We start from the raw sequence: 12,360 nt of genomic DNA, 5'->3' as shown, positions 1-12,360 counted from the left end.
CAAGGACATACCACCCACTTGCTTGGAAGGTGGACTCCCTATCTTTCAGTTGGGAAAACCTGACAGCATATGCATTTCCACCTCTTCCTTTGATGCACAAGGTGCTATTGAAGATCAAAGAAGACCGCCCAAGGATCATCCGGATAGCTCCAGAATGGCCGAGGCAGCATTGGTACCCATTACTGAGGAGTATGTCTCGGGAACAAGCATGGCCTCTGCCCCTAGTTCCCTTACTGCTAACACAGAACAACTTCAAAACCCTGCATCCAAACTTGAAAATGCTGCAGCTAGCTGCTTGGAACATTGCATAAGACAAAATAACCCAGTTTTATCTCAAAGGGTTAAAGACATTATCTTGGAGGCTCGCAGACCCTCAACAAGGAAAACTTATTCAGCAAAATGGAAAAGATATCTCATTTGGAGTGCAGCAAAAGGAGAAATGTGTCACTGGTAAACATAGCTAACATCCTGGAATACTTAGCAGAGCTTTTCCACAATGGCCTGTCCTATTCTTCCATTAAGATTCATGCGTCAGCTATTTCAGCAGAATACAACATGGACCCTCCAGTCTTCTCTCATCCTCTACTCAGGCAGTTTCTGAGAGGAATTAAAAATGTAAAGCCACCAAGGAAGCCACCATTGCCTGCATGGGACTTGAACTTTGTGCTAGAAAAGTTGACACTCCCTCCTTTTGAACCAGCAGCAACAGCAGAATTACAGTACTTATCATGGAAAACTGCTTTTCTGCTTGCAATCACTTCAGCAAGAAGGGTTTCTGAATTACAGGCATTAATGGCAGTACAGCCCTTCCTTATCTTCCATCAAGATAGAGTGTCCATGAGAACTAATCCTACTTTTATGCCAAAGGTGGTCTCCAGGGTATCTTTAAACCAAGCTATCCACCTACCTACATTCTTCCCCAACCCACAGAACAGGGGAGAAAGATTACTACATACCTTGGATGTGCATAGGCAATTGCGCTACTACCTGGACAGAACCAAGAACAATAGAAAAACTGACCAGCTACTGGCAGCATATGCAACAGGAATGGAAGGAAAAGCAATTTCAAAACAGACAATCTCAAAATGGATAGGAAAATGCATTAGATTTTGTTACTCTTATCATGGAAAGACAACTCCAGAAAACATCAGACCTCACTCCACAAGGGCTACAGCCACTACTACAGCTTTTTTACGAGGAGTGGCTACCAAAGACATTTTAGAGGCTGCTACTTGGAGCTCCGTGCATACATTTGCCAAGCATTATAATCTACCTTTATACTCCAGATCCCGTGCAGGTTTTGCCACTGCTGTTTTACAAAGGATCTTAACAACACCATAATCTTATTAGTACCTCCTCCCCCAGTTTGGCTATGGTATTCTACCCATTTGTTAGGACTGCAGATGCATCCTTGAAGGACATAGTACAGTTTTGTACCTACCATAAATGTAGATGTCCGAGAGGTGTGCATCTGCAGTCAGGATTACCCTCCCTCCTTCCCCTCTGTGGTACTCCTAGGGTATTTGCCCATCTTGTAGCTAGCTGGGGGAATCTATTATGGTGTATTTGTTTGTATATATGTATATACATGTTTATTTTTATTTGCTCTCTGTTATTTGGAAACATTTGCATTTAGCCAAATTTAGCCTTCCTAGAGGGCACCTGGCATCTGGGGCAAGAAACACTGAGGAAAATGGCGTCGGCTGATGCCTTTATACCCGCTGAACTGCAGCTATGACGTCAGGTGAAGTGCGACATCAGCCGAGGCCAGACCCAGACTTTGGAATCCGGCCGACCGAAGGGCTGCCTGAGGCAGGACAACCCATTTGTTAGGACTGCAGATGCATACCTCTCGGACATCTACATTTATGGTAGGTACAAAACTGTACTTTCCTTCTTTTGATTGTGTTCTGTCATTGAGGTTTGTTTTGTTGAAAAGGACTTTTGTCTCCTGCAAGTTGCTTTGCAGATACAGGCCTATAAGGCTGATGATGATGTTGAGCTTCTATCTTCTTCTTCTATTTTAAATTCTATTGAAGTTCTATCTTCAGCATGTTTCTCTCTACTGTTGTGCAACTGTTTGTTTGTGTCTTTCGGATTTTCCCGGTTAGGGGTCGCCACAGCGGAACTCCCGTCCGCTAATGATTGGTAGTTGATTTTTACGTACCGGCTTGCCAGGCCTGACGCACAACCTTCAGTGAGGGTGCGCCCATTCACGCATGTCTCCACGCAGAAGACGCTCTAGCTGAGAATCAAACCAGACAGCATCTTACTGTGAGGCAACAATGCTACCTCAGCACCACCACCACGACTGTTGTGCAACTGTGATTCATTAAATTTTGTAAATAGTATGTAATGGTATGTGTGCCCCCTGACCCCCCCAGTAAATCAGGTGAAGAGTCACTAGTCATTAATTATGCCACTGCTGTTTCACTGTACAAGTTTATTGTTCTTGTGGTAGGAGCATTTTGCTTGGTTGTATAATTTGGTTGAGTTTTATTTTTCCGCCTGTCATTTTTTTTGTTTACGCTTGCTTCTGGTACTCTTGTTGGGTCACTGTAGAGTTTGTCTGTTTATATTGCCCCTGTGTCTGTGTATCCTTAAACAGCGTTATGGTTATTAGACTTTAGTAAGCTTGAAGGTGTTTCATTCTGTATACAGCTGTAATTGCTGTCTTATATTCAGTGTTTCATTATGTTAAAAAATTTTTTTACTGGTTCATTTTGCATTTCCATTGTCCTTTGCAGTGGGTGGTTCTTCAGTGGCAGGCAACACCTTGTAGCCAAAGTAAGTTACAAAATATACTATAAAAAATGTTTGCCCTGTTCTTCAGCTATAACAAATCTGTCCCTGCGTGTTGTGTGCACTTTGTGACAGAAGGTGAGCACATTCTACACTAGACTAAAACAAATTAGTGTGATTCTGGCATTTATGTTTGTATGGAAGTTTGCAGTCCACACTGTCTTTGTTACCCTAGGTAAATAGTAGGAACTGGCTGAGGCATGCACCCAAGGCATTATTGCAGTGCACCTCCTGCTGCTTAAAAATACATGGTCATAGAGTAAAAAACAATATAAAAGATGCCACCATTTCCTCTGTGACAGTGGGAGGCTTCTGTTGAAGAGTCCTCTGGAATGTTGTAAGTCTTCCAGGGGCCGTTGCCGTAATGGGCAGTAGAGATGTATATTTTTGTGAGCTGTTGTGTGGTTTGGGGGTGGGGTGGGATAGCAGTGAAAGAACAGAGGAATTCTTTGACAGGTCTGTCCTTCACACTTTTTTTAAAGGACCTCCTTCAAGCTAATTTCATTCCCATAAAATATCTATTTAGCCATAAATAAGCAGGGATGAGAATCCAAATGCTCTCAGTGAATAAAGGCCATAAATACCAAAGTCCTTGGAATTAGGCCTGTAAAACTGTCAGACTGTGTTGTTTAGTGAGAAAGTATTGCTTCAAGTTACATGAGGTGTCACAGCTCAGCAGGGTGAGTGGTAATCTGCATTCAGATCTGGAAAAAAACACAATGTATCAGAAGAGTGCTTCACATTTTAAGATTTGAATCGCATACACCTTTCTCAGTTAACTACTTTATTTTTTGCTTGTTTCATAAATTTAAAGAGTTCACAAAGCAAAGTCTGTCCATTGACCATAATCACCTTGACAGCATCCACCCTTGTAGGATACCTCCTGCCTGCTGTAGTCTAAAACATGTCAGGTTCGTGATACATTTACAGGCTTTATATGTGTTCCTTATAGCAGGCCATATCTCAGTGAAAACTTTGTTAGAAAATAAATACAGTTCTCCTTTAAAATATATAAATTAATTAATATATAGGTTCATACTAGGCTATCTGCCCTAGGGCATTTATAAGCCTAGCCAGAGTGTGTATGGCTTTCGCCACCCATATTAAATTAATTTTGCTATGCCCTTTTTCAAGGTTAGTATACTGTGCCTCTGCCTAACAGTGACACAGAAGTGATACCCGGGGTAAACCTACGATCTCCCATCAACTCATCAAGATTCCTCTTGAAGAGAGTCAGTGAGGGACTCTGCCTAACCTGGACTGGGATTTTATTCCAGAGTGAAGGGAGCCTCTGGGTTATGAATCTGTCCCTCCAGCATGTCCTATTTATTTCAGTGCTAAGGTTCAAGTCCCTCAAGCGCGTAGCTCGATGGGATTTGGATTTTCTGAGGTGCAGCATGTCCATTAATTCCGGGTTGGACATGGCTTTATACGTCAGGCACAGATCGCCTCTGAGCAGGCGGTATGCCACTGAGTAGAGCTGGAGTTTCTTTAACCGGGCAGCATACGGCATCTGTTTGAGCCCCTTGATCCTCTTGGTGAGGTACTTTTGGGGTCTTTCCAGTTGCTGCAGGTGTCTGGTAAGGTACATCCCAAAAGGGGCATTGTACTCAATTATGGGCCTAATGAGGGATGAGTAAAGAGGCACGATGACCTCCCTTGATCTAGATGTGAATCCCTTCATGATTAGGTGGGCTATATAAAATGTTTTTCTAACCACTTTGGCCACGTGGTTGTCAAATGAGAGATTGCTATCAACTTGGGTCCCCAGGTCCCTAATTACTTCTTCTGTACTTAATGAATTATGACCTATGTGGTAATTTGTGGGCACTTTGTTTTTGCCAAAGGGGATGACCATACACTTTTTGGCGTTTAGCTTGAGGCCATGGCTCTGCCACCAGTTGTCTGTTTCTATGAGGCCCTTTTGGAGGATGCTTGTGTCGGCTGGAGAGTCTATTATGGCGCCCAGTTTGCAGTCATCTGCGAACTTGGTCAGCCACAGTCCTTCCATGTTGGCCTGTACCTCTGAGAAATATATACCGAACAAGAGAGGTCCCAGGACTGAGCCTTGTGGGACGTCACTTGTAACTGGTTTGGAGTCTGACATGGCTCCAGCTATTCTAACCATGTGGGTTCTGTCCTTGAGCCAGTTTGCAATCCATCTAGTGACATAGGGGTTTATATTTAAGCTGGTGAGCTTACCTATAATGCCCGAGTGGGGTATTGTATCAAAGGCTTTTGCGAGGTCCAGGTAGGCTGTGTGGACCACCTTCCCCTTGTCAATGGCCTTGGTGACTGTTTCAAAGAAATCGACCAGGTTCAAGAGGCAGGATCTGCCCTTAACAAAGCCAAACTGCGTAGGATCAAGTTTCATGTAGATGCAGGTGTAGTTTTATGGTGCCATCGTTTATTGTAGTCGGTGGTGGTGCTGCGGTAGCGTTGTCGCCTCATAGCAAGACGTTGTCCCGTTCGATTCTCAGCTAGAGCGTCTTCTGTGTAGAGGCATACGTGAATGAGGCGTGCCTTCGTTGAAGGTTGTGCGTCAGGGCTGGTAATCCGGTACGTAAAAATCCACTACCAATCATTAGCGGACCGGAGTTCCGCTGTGGTGACCCCTAACCGGGAAAAGCCGAAAGACACAAACAAACAAACAAGTTTATTGTAGTCTAGTGCCCTTTGGTTTTGTCTGCAGAACCACACCTTTGCTGCAGGTAAAGCATGAATGCAGTTTCAAGTTTCATATTAAAAAGTGACAGATCTGTTTTGTAGGTCAGACATGAGTAACAGAGGTGATTGTTGTTCCACTGAACAGAGCATGTACCCACTATTGTACATTACATTTAACGTTTTCCTTACTCTATAAAATACAAATGTTGCAGTTCATAGCATTTGTGTGGAACTGCTCACCTGAGCAGTGTTTGCTGTATTGGGTGAAACCATGAAAGATGTTACATAGATAACATTTCACAGGATTTTCAAGTAAAAATGTCATTCGTCTTCTATCTTGACACTGATATAATTGAGTACAGTTGGAAGTAGCTGTCATAATTAAGAAGCTCTTCAAGGCAGGCAAACACTGCAACAGTATTATTACAAACTGACTAATACATATTCATCATTCAGCCTGATTTTCAAACCGTTAGGTGCCCCTTGCGCAAGAGTAGAAATACCTCACTAAATGAATCATAGGCCTAAAGCAGATGCCATATGCTGACTGTCTAAAAAAAACTCCAGCTTTACTCTGTGGCATATCGTCTACTCAGAGGCGATCTCTGCTTAACATACAAGGCCATGTCAAACCCAGAGCTGTTAGGCATAGCCACACACTCCAGGGATCTAAACCTTGTCATCACAGTGAACAAAACATGCTGGAGGGATAGGTTCCTAACCCAGAGACTCCCCATACTCTGGAATAGACTGCCCATACATGTCAAGCAGAGCGCCTCCTTGGCCCTCTTCAAAAGGAACCTTGACGATTGGATGGGAGATAGGAAATTCTCCCCGGGAATCATGTCAGTTGTTCTGCTAGACAGGGGTCCAGGGAAGTAAATATTGTCAGAAGAAATATCCAGGGAATTGTTATGGCTGGGCTTGTATAGGCCCTAGGGCCGATAGTCTAGTACCAACCTAAGAACCTATTGTTGGTCTGTCACTGCTACTCTTTTTGCATCATTTGGTTCATTCTTCATATGAAGCAGCTTTAGCCAATATCTTCATCAGTACTTCTAGAGAAAAACTAGTCATTTGTGCTGTAGCACTAGAGCAGTAACTGATAAATGGTAACCCATATTAACATTGTTTTTGTTTATTAACTTCATTATTGTGAACAAGTAAATGGATTAGACCACTAGCAACCTTCTGTCACATTGCTGTTAACAAACTGACCAGCAGTGACCCGCAGGGCTTGGTGTTAGGACCTGGTCTTTATGGTGTTTACCTCTCAGAACAGAACTCCAAACAGAGAATCAAACCGTCCAGAAAAAAACTCTCCCTAATAAATCCTGTCTCCAAAAATTAGGCTCAAACTAAATGCTAAAAAGTTTGTAGTATCATTGTGCTTGCTAGACAGTCCCTCCCCTCATCGTACTGCATAGGCAACACACCACTACAAAACAAAAATGTAGTTGGGGACTGAGGTACTTGGGTTGATAGCTCCCTGTTTTTTGACCATCATGTGACAATGGTGGTCAGCAGATCCTTTTATTTAGCCCAGCCTGATTGCCAAAGGGATATTATCAAGATCTAAAAAGGTAAGGCCTTATACTATTATTATTATTATTATATATAATTATTAAATATATATACTATATTAAATAATTAATAACTGCGGTGGTGGTGCTGCAGTAGCGTTGTCGCCTCACAGTAAGACGTCCTGTTCGATTCTCAGATAAAGCGTCTTCTTTGTGGAGACATGCGTGAATGGGCATACCTTCGTTGAAGGTTGTGCGCCAGGGCTGGCAACTCGGTACGTAAAAATCTACTGTCAATCATTAGCGGACCGGAGTTCCGCTGTGGCGACCCCTAACCGGGAAAAGCCAAAAGATACAACAACAACTATATTAAATAATATATTTATTTAAATATATTAAATATATATTATTATAATTTTATTATTTATCAGGCCAATAATCGAGTACAGCATTCCCTGTCTCACTAAACATGTGAAAGAAGTAGAAAGGCCCTAACAATTTCTTGACCATTAAGATCACAGACTGAATGTCCCTGAGGTACCAAGAGAGGCTAGAAGCACGCTATCCTTTTATTCAGTGTCTTGTAGACTTTTCAAGAAGGAACTGTCTCATTTACTGCTCCATTAGAAACCCAGTCTTTCTGGATCTCCTGTATTTCCTCAAGTCCGATATTTCCACAAGTACTAGAACCATAAATCTTCATCAATATACATATATGTAAAACACAGTGGAGGAACAGCTTTATAAACAGCACATCCTAAACCTCTCAAATAAGCTCCCCCTGCATGTTAAACAGTGCAATTTCAATATATTCTTTTAAACATAATCTAGATGACTTTGAAATTGACTGGTAATAGCCCGTCTGGAGAAGGGAGGTACACATCTGAGAAAAGGTACTGGCAAGATGTGAATTAAGACTCACTGGCCTTGGAATCTTGGAAAGTCTATGAATCCTTGTTTGTTTTTTTTTGTTTTTTTTTGCTGTAGCCCTTTTGATATGTGACAAACAGGCAAGTAATTTCATCACTGTGCATTTAGTAAGAGGATTTTTACCTAGAGACAGGCGCAACACCTGCATGTACTATTTATGGAAATAGCATACCATTAAGAAGCATTCTCAGTCAAATTTCAGATGTAAAAATTATCACTGTAAGATATATACTGGAGAAAGCTTTGTTTGCTAAAGATTCTTGAACTGTCTACTTCATCTTTTGTTTCCTGTAAACAGCATTCATCTGTACTAGGTTCACCATCCCATCCTAAAAAAGTCATGTGTAGTAAACACCAGAAATGCAAGTCCTAACCCTTTCTTTCCAGTTATTTGTAAGCATAAAGCCATGGAGGAACCAGCACAAAAAAGTGAGGGTAACTATTGTTGGCACCTTAGCATGTTATAAGGAAGTTGTGTGTACCAAAACTCAGAGCTTTCTTGCCACTAGTCCATATTTGCAGACTCTCTTTAGCTTCACATCAAGTTATCCATACGGTTGACTTCATTGGAAAGTGCACAGGCAAGTAAGTATCCCAATGAGGGCACTTACTATTTTTTTACAACTTTCAGAAAAGAGAAGTGTGATTGTGGATGCCAAAAGCTGTACAAGGACTTTTACTCTAATTGTTTGTTTAGGGGCTGAACATGACATTAAATTGTGTAGTGTTTGTCAGTTGGTCATCCCAAAGGGTCATTAGATGTGGGCTAAACTCCATTTGCATTAACTTGGAGTAGACGTCTGCAGGACCTCGCTCATGTAACTGTGGCATTGTTCTTCTCTTCAGTGGCCCTCCCCACTCGAGGAGAGAGAGAGAGAGAGAGAGAGAGAGAAAAGCATTGAAAAATGTTATTTTGACAATAATCAAACATCCTTCTCTCTCATTTGGTCTGATACTGACGACCAGGAGTGGCCTTAGGTCAACTGGTGCCCTAGGCAAAAGGGCTCCATGATCCCCCCCCCCAAACCTCACCACCTGGTTCCCCCATCCTGGTCTACCTACACCAAATAAATACTGGAAAAGTGCCCCTGCTAGAGTGGCACCCTAGGCGCCACCTAGTTGGTCTATGCCTTAGGCCGGCTATGCTGACGACTTCTCTGAAGTTTTCATTCCAACTCCTGGATCATCTGTCAGTTTCTCCTGGCTCCTGTAGTGCATCCCATTTGGAGGCCACTATGGCTTAGGAAACAGGGTACTTTTCCTTGAGATCTTAAATATTGTGTTAGAAAAAATAACTCTTGCTCCATGGAAACCAGCTGGGTTTAAGTGTATAAATGTATGCAATGTAAACACATCTGCACAAGCTTGTGTATATTTACATTACCAAATTTTCAAATAATCCAAAATCAAAGGAGCAAGACGACAACACCAAAACGGCATAAGACTGAACGTTTAGTTTCCTAAAGTTCAAAACAACGAAACAGCAGCTGTGCATGTTCCACAGCGTTCAGAGCTTCTAAATGGAGATCGCAGTACAGTGAGGATCAGGAAATGTACCCTTTTCCTCACTGTAGTGCAAACTCAAAGTTGGTATATATCATTTGCAGGTGGTGGGCGGGATGCAGGGGATGTTAGCCCTCCTGCAAAAATGTTAGAATATATATATATATATATATATATAAATATTTTTTTTTTTTTTGAAACCGGCGCTGTTTCCCTGTTTTGAACTTTGGGAAACTAAATGTTTGCTCTTATGCCGTTTCGGTGTTGTGATCTCGCTACTTTGATTTTCGATTATTTGAAATTTCAGTAATGTAACAGACACACACACACACACACACACACATATATATATATATATATATATATATATATATATATGAATTTCCTGTTAAAACATTTGTGTAGATCGCTGTACATAAGGGATCAGGGAATTTAATTTCCTTTTTTGAGATTTTTGTATTTATTTTTTTTACATTCATGTTTTTGGAAAGTGAAACATATGGTCATGACCATGTGAATTTTGATTTTCTGAAAGCTCAATTATAATGTGTACATACACGTGTTTGTTTTATTGACTATTACATGAATCTTACTTTTTACAGTTCATAGAGAATACCTTATTTTTTCCCATTCAGTATATAAAGATAAATCATTTGTTTTTTCAGTGGCTGTTCATTTTTCTTTACCTTTTCCATACTCTTTCTGTCAGCTGCAAATAGTAGCTAAGTTAAACTGCCTTTGTAAAAGCTAGTATTTTTTAAATTTAGGACCTTGTTCCTCTTTTCCTGTCTCTTTCAGCCAGTGATGTCCAGCTTCTTTTCAGTGGAGCCTGACTTCACAAGTAACATAACTGAGTAACTAGTGTTAAAGGCAAACTTCATCCTGCCATACAACAGTACTTTGGATTGTTTACTCCAGCAGAGATTTGTGTTATGGCATTGATGTAAAAGAAAAAAGGCAGAGCTGTTAGCATGTCACTCTGAACCAAAACTTGAAGTATGATCGGTAATATGATGTAAGGAACCAGAGTGACAAATTCCCAAGTAAAACAGCGTGACATTTTGTGCATTTCTAACTTAGTGCGTCAGAAAGCTGAATAGCCAGGAAATGTGACACATAAGGAGGAACATTTAAGTCTTCATTACAATTTTACATAAAAGTTATCCGTGTATACATTAACAATGCACTCAGAGAAGGAAGGGTTGTTCATAGCTTGTAGTTTCTCTTTAGCTTTGAACGATTTGGTCTGAATTTTAATCCATTTAAGTATGACCTTGAAAGATAAATCACACTGTGGTTGTTCATTGACAGGTATAGTATGGAGTGTATCGACTTTACCAGGAAATAGGATCTGCTTTCCAATTATTTTCTGTTTTGCTCTAAAATGTTAAATGTGGACTGGAAGCAACATTTGCAGAATTGCTAACAAACCTTTACAATGTTCAGCACTAATCCTGAACCAAACTTCGTAGTATTTTAGCTTTGGTTTAGACAAAGTAAAAACTGTTCGAAATGCATGGAATAAGACTTTATCATGAAACTTAAAATGGTCTGATTTTCTTTTCTGGGATTGTAATTTGATGTAAATTGCTTTTGCTCTAGGAATAAGGTAGTCAGGAATCGATGGATAGGTGAAGTTTTGTTCTTTTAGTTTATTCCTTTGCAGTGTGTAACTCGTATGTCTGCTCTACTTTTTTATATATTTATTCTTGTAAATCAGCATAAGATTTAGAAACATGCATGAAAAGTTCTTAAGCAGAGTGGTCAGCAGATTTTCCATTTCTTTTTCACAGGTACCATAGCAACTATATTGCTTTATACTTGATAGGCATTTAAATGTAATGTATTAGTCTTCTAATGTATCTTTATAATTTGTTTTTATTCTTTAAAGTCTGGGCAACCTAGTCCTGCCAGCTCGACATCAAGTTCAAGTTCCAGTTTCGCCCCAGTGCATATCAGACCAGGTAAAGTCATGCTTTCAATCCATTTTTAAAGATGGTATGGACCTTGTAGAGTAGTGCATGTGATATGTCTTTAAGAAGCATTAAAGTGATGAATGTGCATACATAAGTAGCAGGCACGTGTTGTACCTAGTGCCGTATTGAAAATGCAGCCAGAGATTAAGCATGTGAGAATGAATGTAGTTAGTCTGTAAGTTATCTAAGTTAAAGTTAAAAGCTATAACCGTAATGTGTTTGTACCTTTACCTGCTAGTCTACATATACAGAGAAGTCTATATATATACAGAAAAGCAGCTAAAACACAATCAATTCAGATGCAGTGCAACCTAGAGCAATTGAGTTGTAGCAATATTAAGGCAAATACAGAGAGAACATCTGAGAAGGCCTTCTGTTGTGTAGTTTGTTTATTACTGAGGCTGGTGAGGGAGATTTTTGCATCTTGGGATTTTCCTGTTTTCTGCAACAGTTTCTTCCTTCTGTTGTATAGTTTGTTTATAGCAGGGGACAACCAGATTGGCTTCCTGTCCACCTGGTGAATCTGGGCATACTTGGGCAATGAGGCAACTGCCTCATGTAAACAGACAACCCTCTCCTCCTACCACCCAACACTACAACCTGCAAGAGATGCACTTACATAGCCAAAGTGGAAGCAAAGCTCTTTCTGGCCAAGATTGTTCTAGACAGTCAAGAGGAGAAGGTTAACACCTGCACTACACTGCAAGCAACTCATTGCCCTTCAAAACCCACACCATCTACACCCACACATACCAGAAGATACAACCTTAGAGAGGTTTTAGGTCCACAAAGACTCATCTGTTACATCCTGACTAGATGAGAGACATGGTGACAGAACCGGGATTCCAGAGATTGATATTCGCCACAATGTGCAGAGATAACAGTGAAGGTAAACTTAGAGAAATGAGCACAAAAAGAGCCAGAAAAGAACCAAAGGTAATAAAAACTTGCATGAACAG

The 12,360-nt window shown here is 40.8% G+C and overlaps 1 protein-coding gene across 3 annotated transcripts in view; it reads left to right on the top strand.

The window, feature by feature from the left end:
• Nucleotides 1-12,360, top strand: part of MLLT3 (MLLT3 super elongation complex subunit) — a 1,902,592-nt gene that overhangs the window by 1,389,762 nt on the left and 500,470 nt on the right. For all 3 annotated transcript variants that reach the window (XM_044061325.1, XM_044061324.1, XM_044061326.1), the window contains exon 6: nucleotides 11,317-11,389. In XM_044061325.1, the coding sequence (XP_043917260.1) occupies nucleotides 11,317-11,389 (73 nt within the window). The remainder of the gene's footprint in view (nucleotides 1-11,316; nucleotides 11,390-12,360) is intronic.

The sequence above is a fragment of the Protopterus annectens genome, chromosome 2.part0, assembly GCF_019279795.1.
Source record: "Protopterus annectens isolate FY-2018-M chromosome 2.part0, PAN1.0, whole genome shotgun sequence".
NCBI classification, from domain to species: domain Eukaryota; kingdom Metazoa; phylum Chordata; order Ceratodontiformes; family Protopteridae; genus Protopterus; species Protopterus annectens.
This window is presented reverse-complemented; position numbering and strand designations above follow the sequence as displayed.